This window comes from Balaenoptera musculus, chromosome 1 (assembly GCF_009873245.2).
Source record: "Balaenoptera musculus isolate JJ_BM4_2016_0621 chromosome 1, mBalMus1.pri.v3, whole genome shotgun sequence".
NCBI classification, from domain to species: Eukaryota; Metazoa; Chordata; class Mammalia; order Artiodactyla; family Balaenopteridae; genus Balaenoptera; species Balaenoptera musculus.
Genome location: NC_045785.1, coordinates 102,251,404 through 102,278,919, shown reverse-complemented (window position 1 = coordinate 102,278,919; position 27,516 = coordinate 102,251,404). Strand labels below are relative to the sequence as shown.

General features: G+C 41.6%; 1 protein-coding gene, 1 long non-coding RNA gene and 1 pseudogene across 10 annotated transcripts in view; 2 read left to right on the top strand and 1 right to left on the bottom strand.

Moving 5' to 3' along the window:
- The window catches only part of SLC22A15 (solute carrier family 22 member 15), a 120,705-nt gene extending 103,514 nt beyond the window's left edge, over positions 1 to 17,191 (bottom strand). For all 9 annotated transcript variants that reach the window (XR_005020067.1, XR_005020070.1, XR_005020071.1 and 6 more), the window contains exons 1-2: positions 17,062 to 17,191; positions 3,563 to 3,775 (exon numbers count right to left, since the gene is read on the bottom strand). Coding sequence is in view for 2 of the 9 variants with exons in the window: in XM_036853694.1 (XP_036709589.1) it covers positions 3,563 to 3,775; positions 17,062 to 17,148 (300 nt within the window). In the remaining 7 variants the exon portion in view is untranslated. The remainder of the gene's footprint in view (positions 1 to 3,562; positions 3,776 to 17,061) is intronic.
- On the top strand, positions 12,697 to 16,237 carry LOC118900756 (annotated as a pseudogene).
- A 3,716-nt stretch (positions 17,192 to 20,907) lies between the features above and the next one.
- Positions 20,908 to 25,731, top strand: LOC118896041. The gene is made up of 3 exons (XR_005020073.1): positions 20,908 to 20,974; positions 22,129 to 22,374; positions 25,608 to 25,731. It is a non-coding gene; the product is annotated as an uncharacterized LOC118896041 (long non-coding RNA).
- The last annotated feature ends 1,785 nt before the right edge of the window (positions 25,732 to 27,516 follow it).

Sequence of the window (27,516 nt, the reverse complement as noted above, 5' to 3'; positions counted from 1 at the left end):
ACAAGCTGCTACCATTGGGAAAAACTGGGTAAAGCCTTCACAGAATTTATCTGTATTATTTCTTGCAACTGCATGTAAATCTACAATTATCTCAAAATAAAAACTTTAATTAAAAAAAAGGAGACAAGAGCCAGCTTGAAGAGGTTCCCTCTGGTAAATTGGGGATAATTTGAGCACCAAAATAATTCAAAGCTGTAATAAATTATAAATAATTGAAAAGACTAGGAATCCACTAGTACATGCTAATGACAGAGAGGTAGAGAGATAGAGAGATGGAGAGATAGAGAGAGAGAGAAAAGAAGAGGGAGATGAAGAGGAAGAGATAGAGACAGACAGGCAGACAGATGGACAAGGAAGAAGAAAGGGCTGTTGCTTACAGCAAAATCTAAAAAGACAAAAAACAAAAAATGAACCCAAGCTCTGACATATAGAGAACAGACTGTAGTTACCAGAGGCAAGAGGTGAGGGGGTAGCTGAAATGAGTGAAGGGAGTCAAAAGGTACAAACTTCCAGTTATAAAATAAATAAGTCACAGGGATGTTATGTACAGCAGGGTGACCACAGTTAATACTGTATTGCTCATCTGAAAGTTCCAAAGAGAATAGATCTTAAAAATTCTCATCAGAAGGAAAAAAAAATTTTGTAACCACGTATGGTGAGGAATGTTAACTAGACTTGTTGTGGTGATTTTTTTCACAGTGATAGAAACAGCAAATCATTATGTTGTACAACTGAAACTACTATAATGTTATATGTCAATTATACCTAAATTTAAAAAAAAAAGCCCAACTGGCAAATGTAGAGGAAGCACTAGAGTTAAGAATTCATCATTTTGTAACCATCATAGTCTAGCTTGGTTTATGAAAAAATCATCAAAGGATGCTAAATTGGAGGGAGGGGTTTCTGATAAGGAATAGTAATTTAGCATAATCTTAAAGTGACTCGACTCCACATAGATTACTTATTTCTTGAAATGAAAAAAAACAAAAAACAAAAAACTGTACAGGGGAGAAATCAGGCAATACCTGGATGGTCAAATTAACATCACCCAAAAAGGGCAGATGAATATTGTGTGTCTCCCGTGTGATCCTCCAAGGACACAACATTACTAATGTACTAGTCTGACTGTGGAGGCATAACCTGAATGAGGAATCATCAGACAGACCCAAAATGGAGAACATTGTTATTTTTAAAAAGGGAGAGATTATGCATTCTTCAAAAGTATAATATCATAAAAGAAACAGAAAGGCTGAAGGTGAAAAGATACTAAAAAGCCATGACAACTATATGCAATGTTTGATCCTAAACTGAATTCAGTGCAAGAGGGGAAAACCACCGCTATCAAGGACATTACTGGGTCAAACCACCGCTATCAAGGACATTACTGGGTCAAGTGGCAAAACTGGGTGTGGATAGTAGATTTGATAAAACTGCAGCATCGATGTTAAATTTCTTGAAGTTGATAATTGTACTGTGGTTATGTAAGAGAATGTTCTTATTTTTAGGAAATACACACTGAAGTATTTGGGTATAAAAGAACAGCAGTATGTGGAACTTTCAAATGGCTTTAAAAAATTGAGAGGGACAGTAACACCAGTGAGGTAAGATACTAACAACAGATGAAACTAAAGGATATAAGGGTATTCTTTGAACTATTCTTGAAATTTCTGTCAGTTTGAAATTATTTCCAAATAAAATAACTTTTAAAGTTCTTTGGCTTTTGTTAACCTGTCAAAAAGAACTAAGAGATGTACCTACCAATTTAGATGGGATAGGTCCCTAAAAAGTACAATAATAAGAGCATAGGCTTCTGAGTTAAGATAAATTTGGGTTCAAATCCTAGCTCTGCCCTTATTAGCCGACCTCAAGAGGTCTCAATTTCTTCATCTATAAAATGCAGAAAATAATGCTTACCTTATAAAATTATTTTGAGGGTTAAATGAAATAAGGGCTGTAAAATATTACAATGTCTGGCATATAGTCATCATTCCACAGTGCTATTTATTATCTTTATAGCTGAGTAGTGGTGATACTTGTGATGGTAGTTATTGTGGTGGTAGCCAGAAAGCCATGGAAACACAAAGACGACCAAAATATGGCTCCTGACCTCAAAGGACTTAAAAAAATAGAGCTGAACCACAAACCACAGTGTGTCACATAAGTGCAAACAAACTGTTGCTGGAGCAGAAACAAAAGTGTATTTACTTCTTCTGGGGAGTGGGTGGGGAAAGACTTCTCAGGGAAGGTAATGGTCAAGCGAGCAGTAGAGGGTAGGTTAGGATTTCACCAGGCAGAGGCGAGGGTGAGTGTTTGGGGCCATCCTGATGCAGGTAACAGGTATGGGCTGAGGGCTCAGGGCACATGTGGGAAGCAGGGGAGGCAGAGAGAAGTGTAGAATGGGGCTGGAAAGTACACCCAGGACCAAGCTGGGGAGGGTGAAGGGCTTTGAATGTAACATGTAGGGTTTCACTGTTTTCTGGGTGTGGTGGGAGAACCACTGGAGGTTTTTGGGTGAGGGATGACAGGACTGGATCGTTGTCATGGAAATGCCACTGGGCTAGGGTGTCAGTGTGCAAATGGATAGCCTGTGGGGAGCAGGCAAACGACACACAGTATTTCAACACTTTAACAACCAGGACCCGTGCTTTCCAGCTGTGCCTGGGCCCTGCACCTCTTATCCCAGGGTTTCTCTTCACCAGACTATCTATCCTCAGCTCAGATACCTCAGGCTGGCCCAGACGGTGCTCTCCTTACCAGAACCTTCTTGGCCAGGAAAGTCCCCTTGAAGGTAAGGCTTTCTGCCCACACTGGGCAGTACCATTTGTATTTTACGTCATACAGTCAAGGTGCCCCATGCAGTCTACACACAGGACGGGACTTAAACATCAACTGTGGGTGTTATAGATGAGCCATTACATTTCCCTCTCTTTACTTTGTTAATTTTTGAGGATATAAGAAAAAGACATGGGGACTTCCCTGGTGGCCAGTGGTTAAGAATCTGCCTGCTAATGCGGGGGACACGGGTTCAAGCCCTGGTCTGGGAAGATCCCACACACCACGGAGCAACTAAGCCCGTGCACCACAACTACTGAGCCTGCATGCCACAACTACGGAAGCCCGCACACCTAGAACCCGTGATCCACAGCAAGAGAAGCCACCGCAATGAAGAGTAGCCCCCGCTTGCGGCAACTAGAGAAAGTCCACGTGCAGCAACGAAAACCCATCGCAGCCAAAAATCAATGAATAAATTAATTAATTAATTAAAAAAGAAAAAGACATGAAAGTTTTAATTCACTTTTTAAAAGGATACGCTAATCAAAATGGGGCTCTTCTGGAGTTTATGTCTTACTTCATCTATAACTAGTTTGGTAGGACTCATGCTTCTCCCATTTGCAGTAAGAAGGAAGAACAATGTATTTCCATAGGATATTCTCCTTTAACTCTCAAATTTACTAGAAAGTAATTGGAAAGTGAGCTGAGATTTAAATCAACAAGACCAAACAATGGCTCCAGGGGGATCATTCAGTGGTCAGAAGGGCCTGTCCCCTGCTCCTGCCGTTACCTCGGAGGCGATGGAGGTGAAGCTGCTGCTGAAGTGCACGTGCTTGTGCATCTCGCTGCCGTTGGCCGTCAGGAGCCAGGCCCCGAGCGCCTGGTCCTCACCAGCCGACCGGTTGCTGTGGCTCTGGTTCGGCAGGAGCTCCGCCAGGTCCCAGTGGTACGACGGTGTGGCCCCGACCAGCGCAATGAGGATGGCCTCCGTGGCCACGTAGAGCTGAAAAGAGGAAACACAATTAGTAAGCTCACAAACCTTGAAAGAGCAGGTCTCGCTTTTATGTCTGTAGGAGCTACAGAAACGAGACGCTTCAGAAACAAAGGAGAAAACAGAAGGAAGCTTCCTGATCTACGACTAACGGAGCCATCAGCAATCCCATCTGTAAAGCACCTTCTACTTCCTCCGAGGGTTTTCTTCTACATTTGAGATATATCTGATGCTGAGGACACGGCACATAAATGCTTCCGCAGTGGCAGGGAGTGGGGGAGGGGGTGATATTACTGGCTCTGATTTAGAAGACTAACATTCCAGCTCTTTTCTCCTGACCACTACACCTCAGTTCAGATAAGCAGTCACCAGGGCCCAGGAGTACCTTGGTCTTGAATTCACAATCTAAACAAGAAAACATGTTGTGGCATAGTTAAATGTTTCCAAAAATAGTATGTGTTTGTATACACACACACACACACACACACACACACACACACAAACACATGGCGAGGACAGATGCTCTATTAAATCAGGGAAGCATTATATGCACTTGAGTAGGTACTAAAGTATAGTATACAACTTATAAGATGTAAACAATTCAAAATCCCAGGAATAGGTACTCACTTTATAACCTTTAGCTGTAGTTAATCATTGTTTAATCTAAACATAGTTTCCCTCTAAAGAAAAAATTATTTCATTCATTCATTCAAGGAATATTTATTGAGCACATATGACATTTGTCACTGACTGTTTTGGGCTTTCTGGAGATTCACAATTGGGTTTATAAGCTGTTGAGCCCTGTGCAGCGTTTTAATGCTATAGATCCATTTATATAACTCTCCTTGGATGATTGTTTCAAGCTTAAAATTTATTAGGAAAACACGGAAATAGTCTGTTCCATACTGAGACAATCTTATTTGAAGCAATCGCTATTTTAAAAAAATTTTTTAATTAAAAAAAATTATCACTATTAACTTAGAACTTAATGTCTTAAAATAGCTTTAAACAGAGTAAGTGTTTAAAAAACACAAAGCATGTGATTTCGGTACAGCATATAGTAACACCCCCACTGGATGGACGAGTTGACTGCGGCATGAAAGGATGGAGAGACCTGCCCACAGCATTATCTCCACTGTCAGGGAACTCCCAGCTCCTTCCACACCCTTCTGGAGGGGCATATTCAGCTGTTAAGGGGATAAGCTAAAGCGCCAAAAGCAGAATAATTTATCACAAGTAGATGATGGAATTACTGACAAGGAAAGAGAAAAGAAGTCATGACATTGTGTGTGTCATAACAGAGAGCTAATGTAAAACCCAAGATGTGATTTTTCCCCTCTCCGCCAAGGCTGCAAGGCTGTAAGGCAGCCCCAATCTATTGTGAGTCGGATGACTGTGAGCCTCTGGAGATGCACAAAGCTGCCACAGGTGAGTCTGCGTGTGTGATTTACTGTAAAACGCAAAGGAAAACACGTTTCTCGGTTTATATTGCTTCCTGGCCCCTATTTGCATACTATTAAGGAAGTTTTCAGGACAGGAGGCAATCAGCTTACAAAAATGAAAACCTTAATAATTACAAGAACACATAGATTACACATTTAGCTATAATTACAAAGCCACTTGCACCCATTTTAGTAACTGCCCTTCCTGACTACAATCTGCTGAAATTTAATTCATGGGTAAAGAAATGAAAACAAAAAAAAATGGGGAAAAGGGAACTCAGGAGATGACACAAAACACATGTTCTAGTAAACACACAGCCTTCAATCTGGCAAAGCTAACTAGTTATATTTTTTTCTCTAAGCATGCTCTTTTCTGCTTTTGTTCATACCATTCACTTCACCTAGAAAGCACTTTCTCCTGCTGTGAACGTCTGAACCTTTCCCATCCTCCAAGATGTAACTCAGATGCCCCCTCCTCCATGCCACCTCCTACCACCTTGCCTTCCCTCCAACCCCTCCAGAAGCCCTCTCCTGCTTCTCCTTACCTCCAAAAGTTCCATTTAGACCTTCCTTAGAACCCATATCATTTTCTTCACTGCACCATATGTATCTGCTTGTCTTATTTTTTCTATTGAAATATACTCTCTCTGAGGGCAGGATCTGTGTCTGATTCACCTTTAGGCTCCCAAAGCAAATAACTCAGGGCCTAGATAGATGATATCACACATTCAACAAGTCCATGGATGAATGAATGACCATAACAGAATACTAATAATAACAGCAAACACTTCTCTAATGCTAACTATATGCCAGGTACCATTCTAAGTGCTTGGTGAAAATATATTAATGCATCTTATTTTTATCTGTATTATTCTAGGATAAGCGATGTTCTCTGTAAAACAGGAAATGCTCCAAAGGGTCCTCTAATCTGAGGTGTATTTCATTGTGGAGGCTACCATTCTTGGAAGAAACTACAATGTGCAGAAAAAAAGTTAAAAAACAAAGAGGTGGTGCTGATATATACCCTTATTTATAACGCAGGGAGCAGTGAAACCTAGCTAATCAGTACTATCTGTATTAATCAGTATTATCCTTAGCAATCAGTAGGTTGAATAAGCACTTTCCTCCTTTCTCACTTTCTCTGCTCTCTTCCTACCCCTCACAATGCTTCCATTACCCACCCCATGTGCGCACACACACACACACACTCACACACACACACACACCCAGGGACCTCACAGAATACACAGGGCCATGGCTTTGTGTCACCAGAGGGGTCAGAAACATGCAGCTCTTCCTTGTAGTGGAGCCTCCATAACATGGTGTCAGCCTTTCTGTCTTTGACACAAATGGCCATGCCTGGTTTTGCTAAAGGTAAAAGAGAGAGTAGGTAGGCATCTATGATACATGCTAACTATGAAAGGTGAAAGGGACATCATGAGATTAGGGAAAAGAGGAGATGCTTAAACTCTGCATACAGATTACTGTTAGGTACTTTACACCAGAGCCACATACATGGGTCACGTGGTCCTATGAAGTCAAAGATGGTTTAGCCCTTAGCTAGTCAAGGGGATGCACCACCTATACAAGGCACATGGGGCGGTTTTCCTCGGTTTGCCTTCTTTGTCTGCGACAATGTCACAGAGCTCTCATCTTGCTTCTTCCCCAGGGTACAAACACTCTCCCACTCTTCCCTCTGCTGTGACTCTGTGCACACATTCACTACGTAGCCTTGTCTAGAGAATTGCACCCATCAGCAGATGGGTCTTAAAGCCACAATGAGAAACCACCATCCACTCTCCTTCGGAGTGGGACCAACAACATCTCAAATAAATCATTATCTTCTCTAGTGTTACCTCCAGGGAAGTAGAACGAGTGCCACAGATGGCGGGACTGTTTTTTCCCCTTCAATGTAATTATAATTAGAAAAGTGACTAAGATGCACTGGGGGATTGAAATTTTTAAAGTTTCAAAAGTGAATGCTTTAAAAGTAATTTTATACTAACAGCATTATGAGCCTTTATAATACTCAGGAAACCAAAAATGTCTCCCATAAATTATCTCATCACAATATCTTGTGCTGTGAAGTCATGGTAAATATGATGTTTATGTTGTAAGTGGGAAAGATGAGCCACAGAGTGATTAAGTGAATCGTTCAAGGGTACGTAAAACACTAATGGCAAAGCCAGGATGAGACTGGGAGCCACCTAACTTTGGGGCCAGAGCTTTTTTCAGAGAAAAAGTTGCGGGGAGGGATCAGAGATGATTTTATTGTTGTCATCACTGTTAGTATTTTATGCACTTAGAACTCAGTTATCTAATTGACTCAATCAAAAGCATTACATGAGTATGACCACATCACGAAGGCAGCACCGAATGCCCAGGGCCCAGCACAAAGTGGGTATTCAATAAATATCTGTGGAGTGACTTACTGATACTATTTCTTGTGATTAAAAAATTTAATTACGCCCTGAATAACAGATGTCTCTAAGTCCCATTTCTTCCCTGACTCTAATTTATCCACATGATGCCACCAGATCAGTCTCCCTGAGACATTCTTTGTGAAACTCCTCTGGTCAAAACATACTGATGGATAAATGATAGCTGTCCTAGCATCCAGATCTCCACCACATGACCCGATGGCTACCTTATCTGCATCCAGGCTTTCTGTACTAGCCTGTTCAGTTCCCCAAACAGGACTTTTCATTGTGTGCTGTGAAAAGCATATGGGATCTGTACACCTGAGTCTGAATCTCAGCTCTAGTAAACTTCCAGCAATTCAAAACCTTTCTAAACTTCATGTTTTCTTCCAGTAAGACTGGACACTGGCAGTACATCTTTATCTAGTTCATTCATATCTAACTAACCTAATCTGAAGGTCAAAGGGATATTTCTTCAGCCAACATCACACAGTAAATCGCACAGCACCACCCAAATAGCATCTATCAGCACCTCCCAACTTTAACTTGCAGAGTGTGACTCTGCAGGCCGGGATGAGACCTGAGATCCTGCTTTTCTAACAAGCTCTGGTGAGGTCAAGGCTGATGGTCTGGGCCACACTTTGTGTAACAAGGGTCTAGGTTATTCCCTCTTCTATACTTCTCCAATGGTATGTTTTTCCACCTGAAACGGCCTACCCACTTCTCTCTTAACCCAATCTTCAAAGTTCAGCTCAAGCTCAACCCTCTTTCTGAAGTTGCAACAAACCACTCTGGACCATGCTGATGTCTCTTTCTTAATGTCTAAAGCATTCAGTGGCTGTATTCTTTACTGGGGAAGTATTACTTTGTACCATTATTTAACAGTATAGATATAAATTTTTCTCTTCTAATGATTTGCCATCTCCCGAAGAAAAGAAAACCCTAATTTCTACTTCTATATCCTTTCAAGAAACCCAACACACTACTGTGTACATAATAGGCTATAATGTATTTGGTTAACTAATTCCTTGCATAATGGTGCGGCAAAGAAAATGAGGATGGATTAAAAACCAGTAATTATGGGAACTAATCTTGGTTCCAACCACTAATTAAGACCTTGGACACATTATTTGACCTGCATCAGTTTCTCTCTCAATCTCCCAAATAAAATGGGAATGTCACCACCTGACCACCTTCCTTCTGTTATTTCAGTTTAATTTTTAAAAAATTTTAGTGAGTACCAACACTTTGCAACACAGTGTATTCTGAGCCTCAGGTGATAACAATGATGGATAAGAAACAGTTGTTTCCTTCTTAGGCACATACATTCAAGTGAGGACAACAAATATGTCCAGAGCTATAAATACAAGGCAGATTTGGACAAATGCTCTATTAGCCAGAGTAGAAATGAAGTTAATGAGAGAACAAAGAGAGCAGATGCGAATTCCAACTTGGGGAATAAGGAAAAGGTTGCAAATGTGACACCTGAGCTGGGCAGTGAAAGACTGCTAGGGGTTTAGTCAAAACAAAAATCAGGGAAGGAATTCTTAGGCCAAAGAAAGTCTGATCAGAGTCATGAGAGTAAAGAACCTATTTTTAGTGTTCTTTGAAGAAGTATTACTGGACAGGCTCAGCTTTCCCCAAACTTCAGTCACGTGAGTACCCCCTGCAAGAGTGTTATGTGCCCATTTGTTTTCTATTATTTACTTAATGGTCTGCTTTTAAATTGACTCAAATTTTTTAACTTAAGTAAATTTACAGAGAAATAAAATTGTATATCAATACAAATATAACCAGCCAGATGGAACTATAAAAATACAATGTTCTGGGGCTTCCCTGGTGGCTCAGTGGTTAGGAATCCGCCTGCCAATGCAGGGGACATGGGTTCGAGCCCTGCTCCGGTAAGATCCCACATGCTGCGGAGCAACTAAGCCCGTGAGCCACAGCTACTGAGCCTGTGCTCTAGAGCCCGTGAGCCACAACTACTGAGCCTGTGCTCTAGAGCCCGCGAGCCACAACTACTGAGCCCATGTGCCACAACTACTGAAGCCCACGCTCACCTGGAGCCCGTGCTCTGCAACAAGAAAAGCCACTGCAGTGAGAAGCCCGCGCACCGCAAGGAAGAGTAGCCCCCGCTCACCGTAACTAGAGAAAGCCCGCACGCAGCAATGAAGACCCAATGCAGCCAAAAATAAATAAATTAAATAAATAAATTTTAAAAAAATACAATGTTCTTCTACAGCACTAAGTGTTAGCTGGCACATTTTTATTTAAGGTGGGGCACAAGAGAGATTTTCGGGCAGGTTTTGGGGCCAGTGATTTTGTGCCTCACATCCACCGTCATGTTTCTGCTGCCTCACCTTGTCGCTGCAACACAGCAGCTGGACCTGCTACTGATCTACACTCCCCTGGATCCTCCTTTGGCTGCTCTGACTCCTGGGCCAAGTGTGTGTTTAGTTCCGTGATGAAACAGATGTGCTTCATCAAGGTTGCAGGCAGTGAGAATGACACAGATTCCAGTCAATTCTGATGTGTTCCAGGCTGCCTTCCCTGCAGACTTCAAGCTCCAACATCAGACACAGAGACAACAGCCTTACAGGGACTGCCGAACTAGCTCCCACAATTATATATGGTCAAATCCTCATAATAAATTATTCACTGATTACATATATGATCACGTACGTATATACAGATACAGATACACGTATATATACAAACACATACATCTCCAGCCTAGAAGTTCTGCCTCCTGTTTCTCTGGTTGAACTATGCGGACATAACCTTAAACAAACATGGCAAAATATCAGCATTTGTTAAACCTGGAAGTAGGTACATGTGTGTTTGTGATATTATTCTATGTATTTCATTTGAAATGTTTAATAACTTTAAAAAGTTTTAAAAGAAAATGAATAGTAAGTACAATAAAAACATAATAATGTTATTCAAGTCTAACTAGGTAATGTTTTCCACCAAAGTCTGAACTTTCCTTAATTCTGGTTCATTCCCTTTGTTAAAACAGAAATATTTGCAAATGTTTTGCGAAATACTAGCACCAAATGAGACTTTCTTCTTAGATAAACAAAAGGATTAAAGAAGAATTGAAAAGGGAATAACCCTCTCACTTTATGAGTTAATGTTATTTAATAACATTTCCATAGACCACCTAAATCTACCACACGGGCCACTCCTTGGGAGGTCAGAGAATGCAGAAAGATAGAAGATCAGAAATAACTGATACAGAGTAATATGGAATCAAGAACAAAGTGAGAGGATATCCCTGGGAAGAGGGTAGAGATGTATCTTCCTCTTGATCTACAAGAATCCGCCTGCCAGTGCGGGGGACACGGGTTCAATCCCTGGTCTGGGAAGATCCCACATGCCGCGGAGCAACTAAGCCCGTGTGCCACAACTACTGAGCCTGTGCTCTAGAGCCCGTGAGCCACAACTACTGAGCCCATGTGCTGCAACTGCTGAAGCCCATGTGCCTAGAGCCCGTGCTCCACAACAAGAGAAGCCACTGCAATGAGAAGCCCGCGCACAGCAATGAAGAGTAGCCCCCGCTCGCCGCAACTAGAGAAAGCCCACGCACAGCAACGAAGACCCAACACAGCCAAAAATAAATAATAAATAAATAAATTTATTTTAAAAAAAAAGAGAGATTCATCCATGTGGCTGTGTGTAGACCTAGTTTGTTCATTTTAACTGTTATATTCTATAAAATTTATGTCAGATTTTAGTCCTTTTTTTTTAAGATTTTTTTTTGATGTGGACCATTTTTAAAGTCTTTATTGAATTTGTCACAATATTGCTTCCATTTTATGTTTTGGTTTTTTGGCAGAGAGGCACGTGGGATCTTAGCTCCCTGACCAGGGATCGAACCCGCACCCCCTGCATTGGAAGGCAAAGTCTTAACCACCTGACCACCAGGAAAGTCCCCAGTCCCTTTTTGAGAGTCATTTAGGTGGTTACTAATTTTTGTCATTACAAACAGTGCTGCAATAAACATCCTATACATATCTGCTTATGCACATGTTCAAGCGATATTGTCGTACATATACCTAGGAGTCCAATGCTGGTTGTAATTTTACTAGACAGTGCCGAATTGTTCTGTAAATGGGGTACTTTCTACTCATTTTCATCACACTTGTACTGTTAGACTATTTAATGTTTGCTATTCTAATAAGTGTGAAATGATATTTCATAGTCATTTTAATATGCCTGTCCCAGATGACCACTGAAGGTAAACATCTTCTCATGTGTCGACTATTATAGTTCCCTCTTCTGCAAAATACCTGTCCAGTCATTCCACTTTCTAAAACACCGTGAAAAGATATTTATTGCGTGGATGATATGAATGCACTGGTAGTTCGAGGATCTGAAAAGTAAGGTTGGGGTTATTAAGAGTTTACATAAAAATAATGCATTCCGAAACACCAGAGTACTGCAGCTCAAGCTGAGGTTCACAGCACCATCACAATTCTGTGGGTGAAACGAATGTTTATTACAGGTTACATGTTCCTGTTGGTTAATGGATGTTTTAAATTCTGTGCAAATTATACCACAGCATATGATTCATGATCCTGAGGAAAACGAAGGAGCCGGAGTCTCTGACTTAGAACAAAGGAGTAGGGTCCATTTCCACTTTATGTCTAAACGGATCAAGAAACAAAGAATTGTACTCAAACCTTCCTCCAAACAGTCTGGCAAATAAGCACACACTAACACAAACACAAAATAGTGATAATGGCGTCAACTTTGAATCACGATTGGAAAATAGAAATGGTAAAAAAGTAAATAGAATTATTCATATTTAAGTACCACAAATAACTCTTGCCCAAAGGAGGGCATGTATATTTGAGTGGGTAAGAATTTTTCTAACTGCAAAATTATAAATCTTATTGCTTGTTCATAGGACAACCAGTTTTACAGAAGGCGATTTTTCTCCTCTAGCTTTCTGCTTAGGTACTGTAAAACCAAGTATCACTATTATCAGGTCACTTGTATCTTATCATGTTGATGAGAAATCTACAAAATCTGCATTTATTCTGTACGTATCTGAAAGTTGACCACTATGGAGATTCCAAAGATTGTGTTTGCAAGGCAAGTGAAGGTAGGTCTCCTAGGCAAAGGAAACAATACTGAGACGTTTGAGGAGCTACCTGATGATATCTATAATCCAAGAAAACAGTTAACCTAAAGACCTTTAGAGTTGGCTTGTAATGTGGTTTTGTCCTCTTAGTTTGAACTTGGATGTGTTTGAAGTAAAGGGAGTTAATATCATTTAAAAAATAATAATGATCCTAGAAGGAAGAAAACAAAAGAATCTGTAAGGTTTCCATCTCTGTCCCTCTAGTTTTGTGTTTCTCAGCTGGAGTTGGTCATCACCAAACCACAGATGCAGATAAGGCTCCCGCTGAGGCAGCCCCCTCTCCCTGGTGGTCCCTCTCCCTGGCAGTCCCATCTACAATGTGCAGGACTCCCCCTCTCTGGCAGGGCTGCTATACCATTGGTCTGTACACTCACTGGGCACTGGTAGACAAGTGCTTTGGGTTTTTTTTTGTTTTTTTTTTTAATTTATTTTTATTTATTTTATTTTTGGCTGTGCTGGGTCTTCGTTTCGTGTGAGGGCTTTCTCTAGTTGCGGCAAGTGGGGGCCACTCTTCATCGCAGTGCACAGGCCTTTCACTATCGCGGCCTCTCTTGTTGCGGAGCACAGGCTCCAGACGCGCAGGCTCAGTAGTTGTGGCTCACAGGCCTAGTTGCTCCGCGGCATGTGGGATCTTCGCAGACCAGGGCTCGAACCCGTGTCCCCTGCATTGGCAGGCAGATTCTCAACCACTGCGCCACCAGGGAAGCCCAAGTGCTTTGGTTTTAAAAAGCAAACATCAAGCTCCTTCCATTCAAGCCAACCAACTCTGAAAAAGGCTTCTTACTTTTTCCTGTTAGAGGAAGCAACCCCCAGAAGAATGATGAAAGCATCGTGTTACAACTGTGTGATGGGACCCTCTAGTACTCGCACTCTGCAGGCCAGCTCCCCTAGTCTAAATCATCTCCAACAACAGACTTGATAGAGCAGCCTTTGGGGAACTCCACTCTCATATCCAGGAGAGCTTTGGGTGACCACAGGACCATTTGGATTATGTATCTCAATGGGGTAGTTGAGTCCTCACAAACAGGTAGCAGCTGTGAAGAATTCACTTCTGCTTGGACCTGGGCATCTACTCTTTTGGGATCCGCACCTCCTCAGCCCATACCTACAAGATAAAGTCAGTCACTCATCCCCAACACTCTAAGAGCTAGTTCTTCTATGGTGAATACTGACCACACATCAGGCAGGGTTCAGTGAACAGTCATGGTCATGGGCTTAGACCTCTTCGGTACCAAGCTCTAACCAACTGGGTCAACCATAACAAAAAGTAAATGATGGAAATTTAACAGGTCCTGAACCCAGAACGGTGGCCTTTTTAGTGCCACACTCCACTCAAGACAAACTTATTCAAGGTCAGTGGATACCTGACTAGGCAGGTGAGAACATAATGATACAGGAGATAGAGTGTAGGCGAGATTACTCAGAGAGGGAGTTATGTTCCTGAAGTTCTTGGTTAGAATAGGAAAAGAATTTTCTCAAAGAGAAAATATTATAAATGAACGTCAGACATCATGGTCACAATTCTATTCTCTCTGCATTAAATACTCTTTTGTGATTTAGCACAAATACTTTTTCCCCACAGGAAAGTGCATTTAAAGCTAAAACACACTTAAAGGAACCTCAGAATATTGCATATTTGTGAACTGAGAACTTGTTTTGCTAGAGAAAGAACTTACTTCATCTGTCAGTGCATCATTTAAATGGTTCTTCTGGCTGGTTATGAAATCAACTGAACTTTCAAACATTTTAATGGAAAAGAGAATTGCTTAGTCAACCCTCACCTCCAAACCTCCCAGTCTTCCTGTTGAGCAGTTGATTTATGCAAGGTTTAAGCAACTGGCGGACTGGTGCTTATACCCATGACCATCCTGTCCTTCCCTCAGAATAACTATCATCACACGTTAATTGTAATTATTTAACTGCCTGCCTGCTTCATCCCACCCCCACTAGAATGCAAACTTCACAGGAAAGGGGCTTTGATTTATCTGACATTATAGCCCCTGATAAGCACATAGTAGACACTCATTAAATATACGTTGAATGAAGGAATAAGTAAAATGGCCGACTGGTAGATACTAATAAAGGATCTGTGAATGAAATGCCTTTAGAATAAAAGAAGTAATTGACGTCAAATGGGCCATTTAAGCTGGCAAAGGAGGAGGAACTTGTGTGGCAAAGTGTATTTGTAGTGACCTTGAGCATATGGAACCCACATTTTTAGGCTGGGACAGAAAATTTTAATTCCTGTAAAAACAGTTCCCTAGGGCTTCCCTGGTGGCGCAGTGGTTAAGAATCCAGCTGCCAATGCAGGGGACACGGGTTTGAGCCCTGGTCCGGGAAGATCCCACATGCCGCGGAGCAACTAAGCCCGTGTGCCACAACTATTGAGCCTGTGCTCTAGAGCCCGCGAGCCACAACTACTGAGCCCGTGTGCTGCAACTACTGAAGCCCGCGCACCTAGAGCCCGTGCTCCGCAGCAAGAGAAGCCACCGCAATGAGAAGCCCGCGCACCGCAAGGAAGAGTAGCCCCGCTCTCTGCAACTAGAGAAAGCCCACATGCAGCAACGAAGACCCAACGCAGCCAAAAATAAATAAATAAAATAAATAAATTAAAAAAAAAAAAAAAAAAAAAAACAGTTCCCTAAGTTCAACTTTGTGGGAAAACTTTTGGGGCCACGTGGCAATTCTCTGAAGCGTTTACAAGAAGAAACAAAAATGTCCATCCTTGGAAAAGGCTCCATGAGAGACAAGGCAAAAGAAGAAGAGTTGAGGAAAAGTGGAGAAGCAAAGTACTTCCACCTCAATGATGATCTCCATGTTCTGACTGAAGTGTTTGCCCCCCCCAAGCAGAAGCCTATGCCTGGATGGGACATGCTCTGGAGGAAATCAAAAAGTTCCCCATTCCTGACTATAATGATGAAATCAGGCAAGCACAGCTCCAGGAATTAACATATTTGAATGGTGGTCCAGAAAATGCAGACGTACCAGTTGTTACCTTGCATACAAGAGGGGTACCAACCCCAGCAATAACCAGGGGAAGGGGAGCAGTCACAGCCCAGCCAGTGGGAGTCGGGGTACTGCGAGGGACACCGACTTCCAGGGGAGTCCTTTCCACCCGAGGGCCAGTGAGTCGGGGAAGAGGACTTCTCACTCCCAGAGCAAGAGGCGTCCCCCCAACTGGGTACAGACCTCCACCACCGCCCCCAACACAAGAGACCTATGGAGATTATGTCTATGATGATGGATATGGCACTGCCTATGATGAACAGAGTTATGACTCCTATGATAACAGCTATAGCGCCCCAGCCCAAAGTGGTGCTGATTACTATGATTATGGACACCGATTCAGAGAAGAGACGTATGATTCCTAAGGGCCAGAGGAGTGACTAACTCAAGACACAAGGCACCCTCGGCGAGGACGGCAAAGGGCGTCTACAGAGACCAGCCATACAGCAGATACTGACTGTACTGTCTGATGTTGTGACATAGCCAGTCTCCATCAGTCCTGTATACTGTTCAAAGTAATTCTATGAACAATCCCTTTCTAAATAAATCAAAATGCTTAAAATCTGGAGGAAAAAAAAAAGCAGTCTCTGAGAATTCTGTACAATGAAGAAGTGATTCCATTTTACACCACACGTTGTAGATGGCACTATGGACTTAAAAAAGTCTCAACCCAAGGGGACTCTGGGCAGAATGACCCAGCAGAACTTAAACCAGAAAGAAAGAAACCCTATGCATTGAAAGCCCCTGGATAGGAAGCCCCCCTCAAATCCAAGAAAAGATGGTAAGTAGATACCAGAGCTGAAGGAGGCCGCTCTAAATCAGCCCTTTTGTCAGCGGGTGATCAGGGCCCTCTCTGTGTTCCAGATTCCAAAGTGACAGCGCCACAGGTTAAAAATTCCCTTCCTATTCACAGCGTATTCCAGGTAACAACTGGATTTTTCATCTCTTACTAACCAGCTCGCTGGCTTAAGTACCCCCTACGCAGTCCTTCCCCACTCGAGGTGAGAGGAGCATGGCGCCTAAGGGACGAGGATCCGAGGCTTGGTTTGACAGGCCGGCCGGCGACCTTGGCTTTCCGGGGCCCAGGCCAACGCGCGGCGCCTAGCCCAGCGCCGCCCTCGCGCGGGGTGAAGGTGGAGGCGGGAGAGGCTCGCCACACCTGAGGGTTTGCATAGGCTCGGCATCCGGGCCGAGCGCTGGGGAGTGGGGAGGGAGGTACGCCTCTCCCCGGGTGGCCAGGAAGCGGGGACGTGGGAGCCATACGAGCAGCGGGGGACTCACCTGCAGCAACACCGCCAGCAGGAAGCACAGGTACATCTGGTAGATGCCCATCTCGCCCACCGCCTGGAACGCCTCCTCCACCTCCATGGCCGGCCGCGCGCTCGGCCCCGGCCTAGCCGTCAGCGGGAGCCCGGCCCCGACCCGCCCTCCCCGCCGCCCCCGCTCCGGCGCGGCCCTCCCCGGCCGGCCCGGCGCGCGAACCCCACGGCGCCCGGCACCGGCTCGGCCCCGCCAGCGAGGAGCCGGGCGCGGCGTGGCAGCGCGGGCGGGGCGGCGGGAGGGGCGTCTGCGCGGGCGGGGTCGGGGGCCGGGGGCCTGCGCGGGCTTGCGTGTCCGGGGCGCGATGCCAGGTACCCGGGCCTCTAGGCTTCCTGTTAAAGATTTTTTTCTGAGAGGGATGGGTTTCTGCGCCGCTTAAAGCGAGAGGAAAGAGGAAGTGGGAAGTGGGCTCGGGCGTCGGCATCCTCTCTGATGGAGAAATACGGGCAGCGGCGTCTAAACCACAGCCGCTGCTTGGGGGCGGGGGACGCGATGACTGTTGGGAGACCCGGTGACTGCTAGCATAATCTGTCCTTTTGTACAAATCAGTTAAATGCGGGAAGTGGGAATGGGTTCTAGATCCTTTGGAGAAGAGTGCTGTTCAACATTTCTTTCCATCCTGCTCTGTGCTAGCTATGTGGTCAGGCAACCACATTCTTGCAAAACCCTGAGATACATTTGGTTATAGAAATATGCATGAGGTACGAAGGAAATACAGAAGATGAAAGATTAATTTGTGGGACAGGACGTGATGGCTGCCAAAGTGTTTGAAGGATAAACAGCAGTTTGAAGGGCTGGAAATGGAGAAAGATGCAGCAGGGCCTAGGGACACTGGTCACTTGCCTTAAGCCTCCTCATTTCTCCACCTCCTTAGATTGGTTTTAACAGCTGCATAGTATTCCATCGTCCAGGCCAGGGCACCCAATACAATATTGAACAGAAGAGGTAACCAGCTAATGCTTTATCTAGCCTTTTACGTCTAAGAGAGTGAGATAGGTCTATAATTTTCTTGTTACTGTTCTTGTCTGGATTTGACTGTGAGATTATAGTAGCTTAGTAACATGAGTTGGAAGTGTTTAGTAAAAACTCTTCTTTAAACCATCTGGACTTGGTTTGTTTTGCAGGGAGAGCCTCTTTATTACAGAGATAGAGACAGAGAGAGATTTATGTCACTTATTTTTATGGCTTTTTGTTCTTGAATTACTTTTAGTTTTTTTTCTAGAAGTGTTACTATTTTATCTAGTTTTTCTATTGTTTTTGGAATAAACTTGTTCACCTTGTTCTCTTGGGGTTTTTAAAATCATGCTCTAGCTGTATTTAGGCCCCATTTTTTATTCTGAATATTATTCATTTTTATTGTCCCATTCTTATCAGTCTTGCCAGAAGCTTGTCTACTTTATTATTTTTTGAAGAAACCAGTTTTTATTTTGTGATTTTTCTTTCTTTATGTCTTTGTTTTCTATTTTATGGAATATATGAACAATTTTCTTTCTTTACTTATTTTTGCTAGTATGTAATTCTTTTACTGCCTACATGACTTGAAAGTTTAGCTTTTTGCTTTCAATTTTCCTTTTATAAGAATAATTATACATAAGACTATGCATTTCTCTCTAGGTACTACTTTGCTCTATTCCACAAGTTTTGTCATGTGGTACTTTCATTGTCTTTAGTTGTAAATATTCCATGACATTGTAATGTCCTCTCTACCCAATGAGCTATTTGTTTATTTTTTTTAAGTTTCCAATTAAAGGTTGTTGCTATTTTTTAACCATCTTTTTATTGTTGATTACTAATTTAAATGCTTTGTGAACATAGATGATATTAAATCTTGGAAATTGAATTTTCTTGTGACCTAGTATGTGGTCATTTTAGAAAAGTGTACTGAATGTATTGAAAATACTCTCCATTTGTTTGGGTGCAAGGTTCTTTATATATTAGATCCACCTTGTTAATTTTATTAAAGTGTCTGTATTACTACTAAATTTTACTTTGCTGGATGTATCAGTTTTTAGTAAACGCATCAAAATCTTCCAAAATGATTATCATTTTCGAGTTTTTATCAAGTTCTCTTTTTATTTGTGAAAGTTTATGAAAGTACCAATTGTATCATTCCTTTTATCGTGATAAAATACCTTTTTTTCTCTTAATGCTTTTTGTCTTAATTTTTATTTTGTCTGATGTTAACATTGCTGTGTCAGTTTTTTGTTGTTGTTGTTATTTTCCTTGTAATCCCTTTGTTTTCATCCTTTTAGCTTTGTTACATTCTAGACATGTTTATGGAAGGAGGGTTTATTTGTCTATCCAATTTTGTAGTCTCTGCCTTTTAACAGGTGAGTTAAATCCACTTATACTCATTGTGAATGATATATTTGGAATCATTTCTACTATTTTGTGTTTTATGTTTACCATCTTCTTTCTTTTTACTTCCTGGCCATCTACTGAAGTCTTAAAGCCATTTTTATATGGTCCTTCTTTCTTTCTTCTATTTTTGGGAGCTACACATTGCACTATTATTGTTATTATTATTGTTGTTATTATTATTTTAGTAGTTACTCAACGTTTTAACATCCACATAACTGTACACTGTTCTACAATGTTGATAGTTACTTAATATATTTATTCTCTTTTCAAACTACACAAGATTCCAGAATGCTTTATTGGAGAAAACATAGGAGGACATAAAATGTTATGTTCTGAAAAGCTTTGTTAGGTGACTCAAGAAGTGACTATTGTGGTGCCAAAACACTGATGAACAAGACTAATGTGAAGTGTTTTAACAAAAAACTTTCACTGTTAAGGAAAATTGTCCTACACTTGGAAATAATCAGGAAGCAAGAAGAGGACTGTATGTCCTTTCAATGTAATCATGAAGCATTATTCAACAAGCCCACCCCCAGGATTATTTAATTATTTAATTCAGTAGGAAAATTTACCAGTGTTTGACCTGGCTATTTGCTATGAATTAGAGTCTAGATACTGTGCAGTTACATGTAAATTTGTAGATTTTCTTTTTGGTAGAGATGTAAATGATTACGTTTAATAGGAAAGATAATAATCTATTAATTCATTGCCCTGCAGAACATTAACTCATTTTATATATAATCTAGCAATCTTTTTTTTTCTTCCTAGAAATAACCAGTTCTTCAAACGCTCTTAGAACCAGCTTTACCATCCTACTGCTTCCTTCATCAATTAAAATAAAATCATTGACATGGGTTCATTCTGTATAGGTAAGAGAGTCATATTTTTAACTTTTGAAAATTTCCTTTGATATTATGATGTATGAGAGTGAAAAAAGTATACATCCATATTTTATGATATATAGCTAAATTAATAAATTAAGTGTTAAGTAGAAGTTAGGTTATTTCATCTTACTCGCTAAAAGTTTATATATTTTAAGTGGGTCAAAAACTTTTCTACATATTCCGTGTTAATTCACATTGTGTTGGAACATATATCCTAAAAGCAGTTGGTTATTGTGAGAACAGAAAATACAACCCTGGGAGTGTCAGAAATGAGGTCTGTGGATTGATAGAGGCCAGGTATGCAGTGCTAAGGGCTTCAACTATTTCCTGCAGGTGATGGGGACCACGGAAGTGTTTTTTCAGGTTGAGCGGTGTGATTTTTAAAAGATGATGTGGCAGCAGTGGAAAACGCACATAACACCAGTTGAGACACTGTTGTAAGGGCCCAGGCAGGACCCAGTGAGGGTCTGAGAGCTTAAACCAGGACAGTGGTAATAGGAATTGAGAAGTGAAGTCAAATTTAAGGTAAAATCTGCAAAAATTGACAGTGATTCATTTTGCGGAAGCATACGAGAGAGAAATCAGCAATGATTCCTATGTTTCTGGCTTCAACAACTGGGAAAATGGAGGTAGTACTATTAACTGAGGTAGGGAACACAGAAGGTAGAGTAGGTTGGTGGTGGTAGGTTGAAGGGCCTGAGACAGGAATGGTGGGGCCTAGAGGCATTGCTCTTTTAAATGGTCGTTGCCCCTTTAAGATCCTGCCCTTCCCCCCCCCCCCCTTAACCCACCCAGGCCCCTGCTGGATTTCCTTGCCCTCATTTACAGTCCGTGCCAGGGCTTCTGAGCATGCGCTGAAGGAAGAGCAGGACTAATTAAAGCTCTCCTGAGGCTCAAGGTATTGCATCTGTGGCTCTTAGCAAAGAGTTCCATTTTGAGAGCATATTTTCCGCATCTGACCGTTCTTTACTCATTTTTCTTTTTCTTAAGTCCTTTCCTACTATAATTTTATAGTACCTGTATTTCTTTTTATAACTCAGAAGTAATGAACATCTGGGTTTTTTTTTTTTTTTTATAAATTTATTTATTTATTTTTGGCTGTGTTGGGTCTTCGTTTCTGTGCGAGGGCTTTCTCTAGCTGCGGCAAGTGGGGGCCACTCTTCCTCGCGGTGCGCGGGCCTCTCACTGTTAAGGCCTCTCTTGTTGCGGAGCACAGGCTCCAGACGCGCAGGCTCAGTAGTTGTGGCTCACGGGCCCACCTGCTCCACAGCACGTGGGATCTTCCCAGACCAGGGCTCAGAACCCGTGTCCTCTGCACTGGCAGGCAGATTCTCAACCACTGCGCCACCAGGGAAGCCCCTGGGGTTTTTTTTAATAATAAACAATGAAAATAATGTTTAAAATAGTGTGTCTATCAAATATACACTTGTTGGGATATGAGAGGAAGAAAGGTTAACTTTATCTGGTAAATTACATAAAGCCTTGAAGCAAATATACTCAATCATTGTCATCTTCTTTCTTTTATTGTAAAACCTCCACACCTAACCACAGTGTCATGCCTTTTGCTTCACTGGTAATTTGGTGTCCCTGAAGGCTACTGAAATTTGGTATGCAAGATAATAGAATTCATGTGTGTTAAGTGTTGTTTCAAATCCTTGGAAATCAGTGTTGTATACCAGCCTAAATGTACCCAGAGTTAGTCTTTTTAAAAAATCTAAAGAACATTTTTCCTTCTGCATAAACCTTCATGCTGAGATAACTCTTTATTGTTAGTATGTCACAGCAACATACCTTAATAAAGACAGCCAAAGTCCAAATACCTCTGTCAACATTAAGTTGATATAAACACAGCAAATGTGATGGGAGTGACCAGATCACAAGGAAGCCAGATTTTGAGGACAGATGTCTGGGAGGAAGGAGCAAGAAGACAAAGGGAGGAAAAGCAAAAAGAACATGGAATTAGCGGTGAGATGGACGTGTCTCCGTGTTCTGGCCTCCCAAACCAACAACTATCATTCAAAAACCGTCTGTAAGTGGGTGAAAGCATATACTAAAATAGATCTAAATTTAATATGGAGGAATTGGCCATTTCCATGTCTCAAACCTTAGCAATAAAAGAGTATGAATAGAGTTAGGTCTAAAGTTCTATTTTTAGGTTACAGCAGAAAGAGATGAAATATGAGGGAAATTAGCCATTAATTATGTTTGAATTTAGATCATAGAGTGTTTTGCTTGCTGAGAGTCCAGTTTTACATGCTGTCCCAAGAGGCACTGAGCTTAGAGAATAGGACATTCATTTAATTCAACAGATTCATTCCTGAGTGCCCAACTTCAATGAAAACGTCAGGGTTGTTGCTGTTACTGCCGCTATGCTGCTGCTATTTCTTAACGCAGGGAAGTTCTACAACTAGGGAATACAGACTGAAATGATGAGTTTACCATACTCATGGACGTCTATCATTTGAGGCTATAATTCAGTAGGATGGATAAAAATTTGCCAAATGCCCCAAAGTTCCCCAGGATTAAAATCAGGGTGCTATTGGAATTGCCTGAACCACTTGAGTTGGTTAAGTATTGCGCAAAAATGATGATCACCTGCATATCAAGAGTCTTAACCCCAACTGGGCTTTCTAAATTAAAACCAGCAATTTACATTGCCTTCAGAAAGTAGGAAGCCAAAGTAGATTTCAGAGAATCAAGTTTGATCCACTGGATCTACTCAGTCTCAGAAAGGAGAAGTCACCAATCCCGAAACCATTCTGAAAATCGTTATGTACGAGAATTCATTCAACAAATGCGTCCTGGGCAACCACTCTGTGCTGGGCATATTATTCTAGGTGTGAGGAATACAGGGTTAAAACAGCGAAGCCTCTCCTCTCGCTAGTGGCGCTTGCCTTCCAGTGAAGACTTTCTTCTTGGCTGCAGTACTGGATGGGGTGGTAGGGGTGAGAGCAAGGAAGAGGAAGAGGAGGAGGAGTTGTTGACTGTGGAAATTGCACACTTGCTCTACTATCTGATCATGAAATGGGCTCCAAATTAAAACAACAATGTGACTAAGTAGATTAGAAGGAAGGATGGTATCCATTATGTCTTCTTCAGTCTAAAGGCTCTTGTCCCTGTGTTTATCTGCCTTAAGAAGAATTAGCCAGATCTTGTTATCTCCCTATAGTAGTGAAAGTCACTTAGTAGAAAGTTACATGAGCGCACAAATTCACATGATTTTCAGAACCAAGTTAATCCTTAATTTACTGGCATCCAGCTATTTGAGCCAGAAGATCATATTGCATCTTAAATGATATAAACTCATCTTCATCGGTTTTCATATGAATGAGAAGAGTATCTTATTCTCAGCCAAACAGCAAATCAAATCCTCCTGTCAATTATCTGTTTCAGTGCAAGATTTTGAATAGTCTCAGTTTTATTTGCCCCTCCTACCAAGCTTGAAATTCTTCTTTCACCTTTTTTTAATAAAGACATTTTTTAATTGAATTATAGTTGATTTACAATCTTACATTAGTTTCAGGTGTACAGCAAAATGATTTAGTTATACATATATATGTATATATATATATGTATACTTTTTCAGATTCTTTTCCATTATAGGTTATTACAAGATATTGAATATAGTTCCCTGGGCTATACAGTAGATTGTTGTTGTTTATCTATTTTATATTTAGTAGTGTGTATCTGTTAATCTCAAATTCCTAAGGTATCCCTCCCCAACTCCTTTTCTACTTTGGTAACCATACATTTGTTTTCTATGTCTGTGAGTCTTATTCTGTTTTGTAAATAAGTTCATTTGTGTCATATTTTAGATTCCACATATAAGCAATATCATATGGTATTTGTCTTTCTCTGCCTGACTTACTTCACTTAGTATGATAATCTCTAGGTCCATCCATGTTGCTGCAAATGGCAGTATTTCATTCATTTTCCTTCACCTTTTTTTGTCACAGGACCTTGTGCAAACCCAATGAAGTTAATGGTTTTTTTTAAATTTTATTTTATTTATTTATTTTTGGCTGCACTGGGTCTTCGTTGCTGCATGTGGGCTTTCTCTAGTTGCGGCGAGTGGGGGCTACTCTTCATTGCAGTGCGCGAGCTTCTCATTGCAGTGGCTTCTCTTGTTGCGGAGCTCGGGCTCTAGGCGTGCAGGCTTCAGTAGTTGTGGCATGCAGGCTCAGTAGTTGTGGCTCACGGGCTCTAGAGCACAGGCTCAGTAGCTGTGACGCACAGGCTTATTTGCTTCACATCGTGTGGGATTTTCCCCGACCAGGGCTTGAACCTGTGTCCCCTGCATTGGCAGGCAGATTCTTAACCACTGCGCCACCAGGAAGCCCGAAGTTAATGGTTTTTCCTCAGGACAATGAGGGTACTGGAGAGGGTGCACTCATACACACACACATTTTGAATGCCATTTTTTAGAAATCACTGAGCCCACCCACCCCCACATTATAAAAATGTTAAATTTAGGCTATGGGAGGTTAGATAATAGGTTTAAGATGATTCAGGGACATACTGAAAGTCACATAATTAGCACAGCAGTAACTAAAACCGAGTTCTCAAAAGTTTGTGAGTTGTTTTTTGGTTTTGTTTTGTTTTGTTTGTTTGTTTTTACTAACAGATTCCACTCTCTGGTACAGGCCCCATCTCTGAACCATTTTTTCTTATCTGGAAATATTAATACAGAACAATATTATCTTTGTAACACATTTACACTCTGATTCCTTTGTAAACAGAGTAAATGTGTCCCCAGATCCACGATTTTAAGGTTGGGACTTTAGCTCAATAGGGGCCCTCCCTCCCTAATAACTCAGCGACATGACTGCAATCGCAAACACGTGCTGAAGCCTTTCTCATCTGTTGTGTTTGAAGCCAGAGAATGGAATAGCATTGTAGCTTTCCTTTGTGGATTATTCCTTACTCAACAGCCATTCTGCTTTTGACCTGAAAAACTGGGCCACAGAGATCTTGCACCATCAGGCTTCTTTCTTATTGGGCTGTGAAAGTCTAGCATATGGCTAATTACAATTTACACCTCCTTAAGTGCTCCAACAATCCGCTAAAGGATGTTTTGTCTCTTTGGTTTAGTGTTCAGAGCACTTTTTGCAGACAAAGCAGTAAACAGTTCCTTTGGAGGTGCTTTTTAATTTCAGATGATGATGGAAGATGGTGATCTTCTGTCTGGGTTCTTAATGATGTATTCTCAGCCTGGTCTGTTATATGACGGTGTTCCTAATGATGTGTCATTGCCATTTACAGCATCCTGGTGACCAGCTTGCCTTTTCCTCACCATCTTCTTCCCATGGTCAAGACATGAGACAGGTCCATCGAGGATAAAGTGAAGAACTAAAGTAAGTGAAAGAAGATGAGATTTTAGGAGCAAAATGTCTATGGCATAAAATAAATTAATATAACTGATAATAAAGGTATTTGATCAAAGATACCTGAGTCATTTTGTGTTTATGTTTTTATTTTTGTCATTGCTCTTTTCAACTGTGTATGCGTTCATGAGATAAATACATGCTCTGTTGCAAGGAGATGGGTGCTTCTTGAAATAACATATAATGGAAAGTTATTGCTTCAGACTAAAAATTTAGTTTTTGTTTGTTGGATGTCAAAATACAAGCTGATAACGAGAAATCACTTAAGCAGAGAAGTTTTCTATTCAGTGAAGTGGTTTGCACAGGGAGAAGATGTGCTGATGGAGATGTTTTATTTGAAGCTGGAGGTGGGGGTAAGGATGGATTTAGTCCTGGGGCTCTCTTCTGGCCCCGCCAACAGGTGACCAGGTGGCACCAAATATAAGCATGACAGCTTGGTGCACTCAACTGAGACCCACATTTCTATTTTCCTTCATCCAGGGAATAGCTAAAAACACAACTTCTAATTCCCTTACTGGCATGGGGCTGTGCAGAAATAAATAAGTTTTCAGTTAAATGAGTGTAAATAAAAGTATGTCCTATCATTTATAATTTTAAAGTTTAAGGTTTGTAGTAGCGCTTTAGAACTAAAGTGATCTATGAACTAAAGTAATGTGAGCTCCCATGAGTTCTTGACCGTATGAACAATCTTGGAAAAGCTGATAATATGGGAGATTTCAAATTTGAAAATTCAGCTTTGAGATCAATGTTTATGGGGTGAATATCCTTAGGGGAAACCTATACCTCCTTAATGGGGATGCAGAGCTAGGTGAGAAGATCTGGTCTTTCTCCTATTACCTTAAATTGCTGATGTGCCCAAGACTCAACATAGCTCTGATAAAGATGCTCACAAATATACCAGATGAGCTCCTGAACTTTAATGTTTTCCTTTTAACTAATATTTCTTTTAACTTTAAGTATACCTTTAAAAGTACTCTTAAAGCTCCCAAAGGATGGTTAAAAGAGAATGTGGCCAGCATTTATGAGAGTTCTGCCACAATAAGGCTCAGGACTGTTAGACCTTAGGTCAGAGGGACCAATAGGCAGGTGGACCCGAGACACCAGCCTGTTCAGGAGAACACACAACCTGGTCATCCCTGCAGCTCTAGTTTCTGCTCTGTGCTCAGAGACCAGGAAGTCTTGTACTTTCTACAAACAATGTCAATTCAGGGCAAAAGTGCATCTGGAATTCTATCACAATCACACCTCCCTCCCTCCTTCCCCAGTACCTATCAAGGTCACTTTAAACTTTCTTTAAAAATTACATATGATATGGTCCCCAAGGCAATTTTAAAATACTTCCATACGGGCTTCCCTGGTGGCGCAGTGGTTGAGAATCTGCCTGCCAATGCAGGGGACACGGGTTCGAGCCCTGGTCTGGGAAGATCCCACATGCCACGGAGCAACTGGGCCCGTGGGCCACAATTACTGAGCCTGCGCGTCTGAAGCCTGTGCTCCGCAAGAAGAGAGGCCGCAATAGTGAGAGGCCTGCGCACCGCGATGAAGAGTGGCCCCCGCTTGCCACAACTGGAGAAAGCCCTCGCACAGAAACGAAGACCCAACACAGCCATAAATTAAAAAAAAAAAAAAAAAAAAAAATTTTTGAAATACTTCCATACAAGGAAACAAAAGTACAAAGTTATAGGAAAAAAAATCTTTTGCAGAAAAGAGGCTGCAGGGTGGGTTATAGTTTTTTTTTTGGTGGGGGGGTGGTGCTTACTGAAAAAGAAATCTTGATATGATTGCTT